The 11,649-nt window shown below is 37.1% G+C and overlaps 1 protein-coding gene across 1 annotated transcript in view; it reads right to left on the reverse strand.

Moving 5' to 3' along the window:
* Window positions 1–11,649, reverse strand: part of mtrex (Mtr4 exosome RNA helicase) — a 40,068-nt gene that overhangs the window by 8,139 nt on the left and 20,280 nt on the right. The window contains exons 21-26 of the mRNA XM_016557590.1: window positions 10,341–10,529; window positions 6,499–6,662; window positions 6,207–6,312; window positions 4,374–4,430; window positions 3,672–3,834; window positions 1,980–2,084 (exon numbers count right to left, since the gene is read on the reverse strand). Of these exons, the coding sequence (XP_016413076.1) occupies window positions 1,980–2,084; window positions 3,672–3,834; window positions 4,374–4,430; window positions 6,207–6,312; window positions 6,499–6,662; window positions 10,341–10,529 (784 nt within the window). The remainder of the gene's footprint in view (window positions 1–1,979; window positions 2,085–3,671; window positions 3,835–4,373; window positions 4,431–6,206; window positions 6,313–6,498; window positions 6,663–10,340; window positions 10,530–11,649) is intronic.

Genomic DNA, 11,649 nt, shown 5'->3' on the forward strand with positions numbered 1-11,649 from the left:
ATATTCTTCATATTCTGTGTGGTCAGTTCACAGCAGTGATAGAAATTAAGAATTTCCAACCAGTTTTATGGGCATTTTTACATTTAAGCCATTTGTTCTAAAAGTGTGCACCATCTTTTGAGTCAAATTCTTGCATTTGGGCTGTTACCAAGCAAATTAAATCAGTATCAACAAAATTGATCTTTGCAATGCAGAGGAAACACAGAAGCTGCATTAGAAGTGGCATTTAGATGCATTTACACACTGTAGTATAAAATCAATATCACATTTGTAATCATGCTTACTTTTGGAGAAAAAAACTGCGCTCTTCGTGTGATATTAACTATATCAAATGATATAAATATATACATTTTCTGCGCCATAGCTTAAATTATGTGATCGTTCTAAATGCATTTTAACAGACTGATTAATTCAGTGAAAGAACGCACTCTAAATGCGCACGCGCACTAGTCTAACCTGCTAGACTTCATCACCTAATGCGTGCACTCTGTAGGTGTGTTTTGTGTTTGCTTTTCGCGATATACTCATAATATCAAATCACACATCATTCATTCAACAATTACGATATTATCGCAGACCATACATATCGCACACCCCTATGTTTAGATTTTTATAATGCATTGTCTTCTTATCGATCCACCAGTTCACATTCAAAGCTTTTGGAAGTTTGCAGGGTAAAAACATGGGTCGATTTTCGCATTGGTCTGAACTCTGAACAAAACAAGTTTTATTGAAAATGCTCATTCATTCTCTGCCAGCAGGTGGAGCGTTTGGTAGAAATATCACTGTTTCCCCGGTAACGGCAGAACACAGAGCAGCGCAGCACCGGATTTTGAACGTCTCATGTTTCATAGCCTTTTGAAGTTTAATCATCACATTGAGCCATATCGCAATTCTGGTCTTTCCGTCTCCAAATGTAAGACCTCTTGAAATCATAATTAAGACTTTCTTGTACAATTTAAGACTTTTTAAGGCCTTAAATTTTATACAACTAAATGTAAGACTTTTTAAGACCCCGCGGAAACCCTGTAAAAGCTTGCTAACATCCAACTTTATTGGAACCAATTTTGACCAAATAATTTAACATTGAATACTGTACAATTAGCTTGGCAACATGCTAACATTAAACTCTACTGGAATCCATTTTGACCCAAGTGTTTGTAAGCTAATCAAATACTGTATAAGTAGCTTAGCAAAATGCTAACATCCATCTATATTAGATTAGATTTTGATGTGTTTGTTAGCTAATCGAATACTGTGCAGATTAGCAGCATGCCAACAACAATACCTATTGGAATCAATTTTGATCAACATTTTTATACTTATTAAAACCCCATGTTATTAGTTTAACATGCTAAAGAGCTTTCTTGCTGGATGCGTACTATGGAAACGCATGAATGCATATGCTTCTAGATACACAAGCTTCGTTTCATGCCTGGTTTCATTATAAAAACTGTCAGACGACAAATCAAAATGTAGCAAGTATATGATGGAACGAGTCAAGCGCAAAATGTTTTCCCTTTAAAATGGTAATAATGAGCAATTTAGCTGAATTGTATATTTATTGCTAGCTATCTAAACAACACCACATCTAGTTTAATGAAACAGACATTTAAAGGGAACTCTAGCTCCCCCTTGAGAATGGAGGTCTGTTACAGCCAATGTTCAGCATGCTCAAGACTACATACTTCCGTAACTTCTTACTGACCTTAGAAGACAGCTCACCAAGTAAAAAAAAAAAAAAACCTTTCTTGTAAATTAAATAACGAGTGAAAATACTGAACAGCAATATTGAGATGATCTTGGATTATGGATTAGTTTATCTTGTATCTCACGTCCACAGGTTCTCAGAATTGATCAATAATTAAATCTTTCCAAGACCAGTCAAGTGCTCAAAGCTGCCCACAATAAACTGGATACTCTGTGCACGTGGCTATTTAGCTCAATGAGTCACACTACGAGTCTAGATCATGTCTTACCCGTGGCAAACTTATTCTCCAGCTCCGTGTTTCCAATGGCCTTGGCTGCCTGGCACATCTGCCTCAAGAGCTCCTCCAATCTGCGCATACAGCGGATAATACTGCCTGAGAAAGAGAGAGAGAGTTAGTCCTCCTCGCACTTACTACATACCAACCACATATGGTCATTTTCAGTGCTTGTAACCCGTAGTTGCAATGTCCAGTTGTATTAGCAATGTTTATTTCTATGAAACTTTTCTTGGCACAAGGGATTTTGCTGGCATGATGTTCTAAGATCTCTATTGAGAGCAGGGCTGCGTTTCACAAAAACATTAGCATAAGTACATTGTAAACCCATTGAAACCAATGGAGCTACAATCAACTTAGGCTTACGATGCTTTTGGGAAACGCAGCCCAATTCAGTTTGAGTTGAAAGGGCATGAGAGAAAGAGAATAAGGGAACTTCACCATTTTTCATATAACCTCTCTCCCTCACTGCAATTTATCACTACAAGTGTTTTGCTGTTTGCTAATGCACATGAACGCAGCCAAAATCTCACTCAGGAGCTGGAGCACGGGCAGATGGGGGATTTTCTTGACAAGACATGAGATCTGCGTTTCAAAACTCACGTCATGCCTCAGACACAGCCAAATCTCAGAGCAGAGGCTTCTGGGAGAAGATGTGCTGAAAATACATTTTAAATCCTTTTATTTCACAACAGGCCCCATGCTGCACTTATGAAGTCAGGACCAAATACAACATCACTGATTCCTAATAGTTTCACAAACTAATTACGTTTGCTCATTTCTGGGAAACAGGAATGATATGAAAATAGTCTTTTTTATAGTAGAATTAAGTATAAGCCATTGCTGGGATTTAGGGCTGGGCGATATGGAAAAAAATCTATCAATCATCCATCTGCCTATCCATCTATCATGTAAGCAAGTGCATTAAATGTGATTTTTTTTCCTCCCCACTCAGATGAGCCATAACATGGACCAAATAGGCACTATTAGATTGCAGATTCAAAATCTTTAAAATGTTGAATAAATAAACAAAGCAAAAAAAGGTTACATGCATAGGCACACTTTTGACTAAATGAATAAAAAAAAAAAAATTTTTATTTAGTTTTTTACAGTTTTTTCTACAACAACATTGTAGATAAAGAGAAGAGTTGTGAACACTCATGAGAAGTGATTCAATTAAACCAATGGTCTAACGGTGTATGTACACCAAAAGTGAATGAATATTCGCATCACGTTATCGCTCTAGATTACTCGCAGGATGTTTTCCATGTCACTTGCATGAATAAAACCATCGCATAATGCACTCCATTTTCTGATACAGCCGGACATGTCAAACTGGATGTGTCAAACTGGACGTGTCAATAAGCTCTTCGCTGATTCGTTTTTGCAACAACGCGTCACGTGAATTGTCCGCTGAAGTTGAAATTTTTCAACTTGTGCGGAAGACGCGTTTGAGGCATATATTGCACGTTCGTAGCAATTGCGTCGCCCAATTCACATAATTTGCATTGCTTGGCACGAATTCGCATCTATTCATGTCTTTACATTGATTTGTATGCAATCTACTCGCGCAAATAATTACATTTGCTTTCTGTGTGCACACACTTCAATTAAATCACAAAAATATTGTAAATATTTGATAGATAAATTTGTTGCGAGATATATTTGTTACGAGTAAACTAGTACCTTCAAACACGTCTGTCATTTTGCAAATCTGAGAGAATGAGGAGCCGTTGGCCCAGGTGTAGACCACATCCATCAGGTGCGGGCGGAACTGGTTCAGGTAAGTGTCCTCATCCACGTCCAGCTTGGCCTCTGCGGACACCTTAGCAATACGCTTGGCACATTCCTACAACCACAGCAGAACGCAAGTCATTCATGATGATACGGGATCAGTAAAGGCAAGAGTCTAGATGCTTAGAGAGCTTATGATGGAGGTGACGTTTTTCAGAAAACACACCGCTTCAGAAGACTTATTATGGGGAACAAGATTAGGAAAAGAGCAGCTGGGACATTCTGCAAAACTTCTTTTGTGCTCCACAGGCTCAGTAAGTGACAATTTAATTTTTTAAGTGGACTATTTCTGCTTAGTTTTATGCTTGTTTAGTAGCGGTTTAAACAACCGTGAACAGTTTACCGTCACAGCAACTGAAGCTGTGAAATGAGGCCATCAAACTGACCTACATCTGCCCACACACAAATACTTCACACATAGTAAAAACAGTCAAACTGTTCCAAACCACGTCTTTGGAGGATCAGACTGACCTATCCGATTAATCCATGAACGCAAACAGTGGCGGGAGTCTAAGTGTTATTTGGTAAATAGTAAGCCTGTAATGTGAAGAATTTCAGGGTGGCTGACCAAAACGTCTCTCTCAAACACAGTACCTGCATCTGTCGAAGCGGTCCGGCCAGCTGCTCCGTCAGTTTGGGCATCTCGCTAGCCTGTTGATGGAGAGAAGCTAATTAAAACAAGGGAATGAGGGGACAGTGTCATGAACAATTATGCCAACTGGATTGAACACACAAGATGTGTTGTGCACTTTAATTTTCTAAACCATGCGTAAAGGGAATGAGATCCGCCAGGCTTCATGGGAGAGGCTTTAAGTTGTGAACACCGAGTCAGCATGGAGGACGTCAAATAACTGTTAAAAATGTGGACTGACTTCTCAACAAAAGCATACTCACTAGTGGGAAACGGTACAACCAATATTTTCTGGTAATGATGCATAATTATCTGCCGCAAGAGACACTGCTTGGCAACCATAAACAGATAAAACTCTGCATCATGTGACAAAAATTTACATTTGTAATTAATGGGTTAACGACTAAAAATGTCACAAAAATCTTTGTTTTTTATTTTTGGAAAGTTATTATTTTTATTATATATTTTTCTAGCATGTTTCTGTATGATGATTGTACCACATGAGGCAAAAAGTTTTTCAAATACTAATAAGCAGTAAAGCATCGTAATATTATTTTGTCATAAGAAATAAAGGGTTATGCCAAACTAAAAAAAATTCTTAAAGGCTTTTTTTATTCATTATGATTTCAGGACACTTGCAGCAGATTTTTGACTGTGCAAAAAAAACTAACAAAAAAACATTTTAATTTGAAAATTAAAAACATAAGAGGTGTATTTCATTGAAATCAGGATTGTCCAAATCACATGTCTCTTTTAACATCCATATTTTTATGATTTTGGAGTGGGAAAGTGTCTGTTTTTAATCTTTCTGGGGGTTCATGGCCCTGGGCGACACTCTTTCACCCAGTTTCATGGTAAATCACAACATGCTTAAGATCTCTCTCTGCCGCCTCCTGTGGATTGTTTTTTCTTCCTATCCCATCTTTCCCACCATCTTATGACGAGTGAGATGACTAAAGAGAAGAAGCAGCTGAACTATGGCACACACAATCCATGCGCTTCACGTGCAAACCAACATGCACGACAAATGGCACAACGGGGTCAGACATAACACTGGGTCAACAAATGGTGTGTTTGTTTATCTGATTATCAGATGTTATAAACTTGTACAATACAATATTCGATATTTGACACACAATATTCATTTACCATTAATGGGGAAGGAAATGCTTTCCACATGTTCATTAGACCTTTTAAAAATGAATGTAAACAACTTGTTTGTTCACAATTAATCTTGTGTTTAATTGCTACCTAATAATAATAATTTAGGGCCCCTATGAAATCAAGTTTATTTTTTCCTATATTTTGTTTTTCCATTTATTTTTTTCTGGATTGCATGTTTTCTAATTTAATACAATTTATCATCAAAAATTGATGGTATGTAAATGACCTTCTCTGATTGGCTAAACTCATTTCTCAAAAGCATTTTTACATTGTAGCATTGTTTAATTTTTGATTCTGACTGCATATGAAATTGGAAAACTTCCAAACTAACAAAACTTTTCTTGCAAAATAGCTTTCAATATCTATACTATTGAATCTATGGTATCAAATATATGGCATACTACTGATATACATTAAATTAATTTGCATGTATTATTCAATGAACATGGCACAAGCTTCACAAGTCTCAAATAGAAGCTGGGCCTTTGAATAACCTCATTCCCTGCATTCATGACCATTTCAGGCCAAACACAACAGGTTATTTGGGCCCATAACTGTCATAACCCATTGACTTCTCTCATATTACATCCCGACCACATTTCAGCATGTGCATGATGACATTTTGGCCTTACGTTTTCCTGGAAGACAAAGCAGCTGAGGAGCGCAGTGGCCTGCTCCGCCGTCAGGTCGTTGAACAGCCCGTTAAACACCATCTCTGTCAGCAACAGCTCATCTGCACTGCAAACACACAAGAACACCACAGGATGGTTTAGAAACGAGCCCTGTCTGAGTAAAATGTTGTTTTGTTTGCTTTTAATGCATGTCTTTTAGCTGGAATTGTTTAGAACAAGGACTCGTGGACGTGAACACCCAAAATATAATTGAACGACAACCGTGCTTATTTTTGTTTTCTTGGTAACCAACCTGCTGATCTCACAGGCCACACGGCCTTTCATTTCGATGACATCAGAGGAAGTGGCGAATCCCAGGCGCCGCAGCACACGCTTCCTGCACTTCAGCTCGTCCATCTGCAGCACGGTACGTGCTTTCTTTAGCTCGCGCTTCGCCGCTTTAATGTCGCTTGCAATCTGAAACACAAGCACATTGACAGTGAGAAAAGACATACTTCCTGTTTTAAATGTGATTTAACACATAAGAAATGTTACCCAAACATACATTTCAAAGACGCATGTTCCAGGAAGAAACAAAACAGCAGATACTCACAGTCACAACACACCTGTCGCACACTCATTTACACACTTAAAGGTTTCCACAAACAAACGACATCTGTAAACATGCACTTGAATGTGTATGGTTAAAACTTTTGCGTGTAACGCATCTACAAACTTGATGAAGGCATCACAGAAAACATGGCTGAAGCTAGGGCTGGGACAATAAATCGATGCATCGCGTTTCGTGGATCGATTCTGAGATTTTCTCTCTCGAATCGATTCTGAGCTTAGCTCTAGGCTAGTTTTTAACTGCACACTCAAATGCTCACGAAGAAGAGCGCTTGTGCATTCGGCTGAGTAATGCAAGTGGTTAAATGTACTTGCACATCGGCTTTTATGCTTTTATGATGCGAGATTAATGTAAACACAGCCCACTGTGAACATCCTTGTAATTCGCTTCAACCTTTTCGAACTTTATGACTGATTATTTTAGGTTCAAATGGTGTATGTTGTAAGGAACTGGAAGCAAGCAGAATTCGGCTATTTCTAAAGCACGCAGTGCCATCTGCTGTTAAAAACTAAGCTCAGAATCGATTCAAGAGAGAATCGCGATGCCTTCGGAAAATCTCAGAATCGATGCAGAATCATTTCTCGATTCGCGATGCATCGATTTATTGTCCCAGCCCTAGCTGAAGCATAATGTTTTAACGCACTGACTTTACACTGTTACAACACCATACCAAGCCAGTGAGGAGATAGCGCCACCATCTGTCTAAAGTGAACAAAACATGGGCAAAAATTCGTCTAACTTAGGAATAACTTAGACAAGTCATGTGACTTCATTCAATGTATTTCTGGGGACTGCAGAATACTATTTTTACTCAAGATCATTCATTACCTTCTACGTCATTTAGAGTGGATTCATGTGCAATTACTATTTTTTTAAAAGAAAAAAGTTAACTAGTCTTTTTACTGTACAACATCAGCAATTCTGTTGGGTATTTATGGAGATGACGACGACGACGACAAGCAGGAAGTGGGTCTCCATTTCAAAAACACTTGACACATTTGTCATTAGTATTTAGAGTTATTTTAGTATTATTTATATAAAATTGTAGTATTTAATACTTTAAATTAGCTTCTGTTTTTAGATTTTCAGTTTCCATTTCAATTTTTTTCATAAATTTCATTAATTTTATGTACTTGTCATTATTATTAGTTTGTTTTAGGTTAGTTTGTTAATCGTTTCCTCGATTAAATTTGAGTATTCGATAAAAAACAAACCAGCCTTGATTGCATTAACTGGCAAAATACCTGAAGTCGCGCATTCCACGGACGAGAATCCAAGAAAAGCATTATTAGACCATTTTCTAAGGCTGCATGATGTACGGTATTAAATCCATTTAAAAATCATAATAAAGCATAGTGCTATTGTGAATTCACAAAGGCTGCGATTCAATTAAATAAATATATGCACTGTGGGTTTAGTATAGAGCCCGACCGATATGGGTTTTTGGGGCCGATACCGATATTAGGGAGTAAAAAAAGGCCGATACCTATATATCGGCCGATATTCTTTGTGTATATTATAGTACAGTACCAGTCAAAAGTTTGGACACTCTGCTTTATATGTTCTGTAAAAAAAAATTTCATATCAGCGGCATATTCGCCGATACCGATATATCGACAACAGGCTCATATCGGCCGATAATATCGGCAAACCGATATATCGGTCGGGCTCTAGTTTAGTATGCACAAAAACATATGATTACTTGCGTTTGATATTTTATTTGAACCAATTATTATTGCCTCATTGCTATTATACCTGTATTTTAAGTCTAGTAAAGTCTATTGTTTGCTTGGGTCTATTTTTATTACCACAAAAAATTATATGATTACTTGATTAAATCAACAGAATAATCGACCGGTTACTCGACTACCAAAATAATCGTTAGTGACAGCCCTAGTCTGTTTAAAAAAAAATTCACTTTAGCTTTTTATTTCAGTTTTAGTCATTTTAGCATTTCAACTTAAAAATAAAATGTAAATGGTGCCTTGAGGAGTAATTGAAATAATGTTTTTCATCTAATATTTTTCTTCAACTGTATTTCGAATAAATGACAACATTTTTTATAGTTTTAGTAAACAATAATACTGAAAATACCACTCATACGCTTGGCTGCAAGCATTACCTACTAGTCAAAAGTTATGAATGGTGTATTAAAAGGATGGTTCACCCAAAACTGAAAATTATATTGACAGTAAGGTTAAATAGTGTTGGGCCCACTACACTGCAGCTGATTCACCCCTTACAAGGCTCACTGTCTGAGTGGCTCTAATGCCATTATCCACTTTAAGGCTTATCTGAGATCTTTCTAAAGTGATTTAGACACAGACTGAAAACAGGACACTGAGAAGAGCTAAATTGTTTTCAAGCAAAAAGGGCAAGAATCTCTCACTCCTCCAGAAACCACATCCAACAATCAACAATACATACTTCAGCATTCAATAATCATGCTGTTTTGTGTATTGCTAATGCTAATGTGTCGTCTAAATGCTATGACCTACATTGACGCCTACAACTAGTGCATGAGCTCAATGAACAACTGTGCCACTTAATAAACCAGAAAATATTTTCCTATCCTAGACGAGACTAAAATGCATTCAAATCAAAAACATTTTGTTTTACAATAGGTGACAAATATTATAATTAAAATTATTATTAATTATTATTATTATTATTATTATTAATTAATTTAATTATATAAATATTTAGTATATAATTCAGGCATTAAATATTTTAAATAAAATAAAGCAAATTATTTTAAATATCCAAATAAGAGAAATATAATAAGCAATGTAATTTATACAGTAAATAAGTATCACAAAATTTTAGAATATTTAAGTATTAAAAATAAGTACTGCACTAATATTAGAAATAATATCATTTACATATAAAATATATATTTTAATACAATGTTTGTGTGTGTGTGTGTGTGTGTGTGTATAAAAACAACAACAACACATTTGTTAACATAAATTGAACATTTTATACTTTCCAATCTACCCTGTGTTAGGAAATGTTCGGTTTAGTTCTGGGGTTACTCCCTGTAGATCTTTATAAGACAGGGTTGATCTAACCAAAGGTCTAATCTGGTTTGGAGGGATATCCCAAGTCCTCATAATGCATCTGACCATTTCATTCCATAACATGCACACCCAACAACAAATATAACCTATGCACAACTCCTGCAGGGAACCTATTAAAACAAAAACACTTATCCCCTTAATGCCCCTGCACAATGTGAGCGATTATGGGGCCGCATGATTGTTTGTGATCTGATTTGAGTGCCTATTCACCCTGCACAAATGTCAGTTTCCCACTTTTGTTTAGTTCTGGTGGACCTTCAAGATTTCAGCCGCAGGAAATGACATCCACCCCTTCTGGTGCGCCTTAAACAATAGAGCCATATTTTAAATGACATTTGCGACTCCTGCACTCACCAGAAAAAGGTTGCGTCTATGAAAAGAAATGACATTTATATCAATACCGCCGTGACTTCTGCACATTCACTCATCCTATAGTGGACTCACCAGCGCTTTCTTCTCACACAGAGTGTAAACGGTCTCCAGCTTGGGGTCGCTGTGCAGGGGGTGCGTGTACATCCTGTGCTCGAACGCCTCCACCTTCTGAATGACCTTCTTCAGCGCTGGATCCTTGATACCCATGTCGTCTATGGGATCTAGCAGAGGAATGCCATCTGGGAAACGTTTCTGGACCTCCTGGAAACCACAACCAGAAGCAGTCATGTGCTTTTATCTTTAAAACCTTTGAAATTATTATAATCACCACCATTCAACACCTTCCATTAGGAGATCAGTTGAGATGGTCCACAGAAAAAAAATTAAAAATTCACACAGCCACTCCTAGAGATTATTGTCTGCAACTGACTTTAGAACAGGCCGGTGAAATGTAAAGGAAGTGTGTGATTTTGCAGGGAAAGGTTCAGAATTACAAGATTAAGACACATCTGTACTGTTACTCCATGCAGAGCATAACAAATTACTTAATTTATTGTTAGCTAGCCCGACGTCCCGGGGCTATTGTGTTTTCCAGTCGGGCTACCAAGATGCATCACCGCCCTTCCCGATGGGCTATCTTGAACAGTGATATAAAATTTCTTCCTTGATTTGCGTTGTTCACTAGCTTGTAGGGGTAAAACGAATCATAGTTGATCGTTTGCACGTGTTTCTAAGTCTTGCCGATTTAAACATTTAAGTGTTTTAATCCATTCACGCACATTAGGAGCTGCGCGCACAGAGAGTCGCGTTTCAGACAATGCGCGTACACAGAATTGATTCCTCTTTCGCGTATCCTTGCATCTGAATGAACACATACACACAAAATTATCTCAAAATAACTGTCTCGGCAAGTATTCTCGTAAACACAGTCGGTTATATCTTAAGCAGGGGCATAAATTTAATCTAACAGTAGGGGGGGGGGACAATAAACATAAATCGTAAACACAGTCGGTTATGTCTTAAGTGAACGTAAACAGTGGAGAAAGAAATCACAAGTGCATCATTATATTGGATCCGTGCATTCGGTCTTAAAGGGGCAGCAGCCTATAAATACCTGCTGTCAGAGAGTGACATTTCATTCACAAAGCTAAAATCGTTTTTAAAATCGCATTGTTTTTGCTTCAAATTTCGAAATTATACAATCTAATTGCAATCTAAATAACATGTATTTAGCATCTTTGTTTTGATTGTGATTAAAATGCAGTGGTTGCCTCTGATTTTAAATGGAAAAACACAGCCAAAGCATTAGTTTGTTTATATGAAGAGATTTATTTTATTTGTATTATTTAATTATTTGATTTGGGATTTGTTTAAAAATTTC

Source organism: Sinocyclocheilus rhinocerous, unplaced genomic scaffold (assembly GCF_001515625.1).
Source record: "Sinocyclocheilus rhinocerous isolate Xijiao unplaced genomic scaffold, SAMN03320098_v1.1 scaffold287, whole genome shotgun sequence".
Classification (NCBI taxonomy): Eukaryota; Metazoa; Chordata; class Actinopteri; order Cypriniformes; family Cyprinidae; genus Sinocyclocheilus; species Sinocyclocheilus rhinocerous.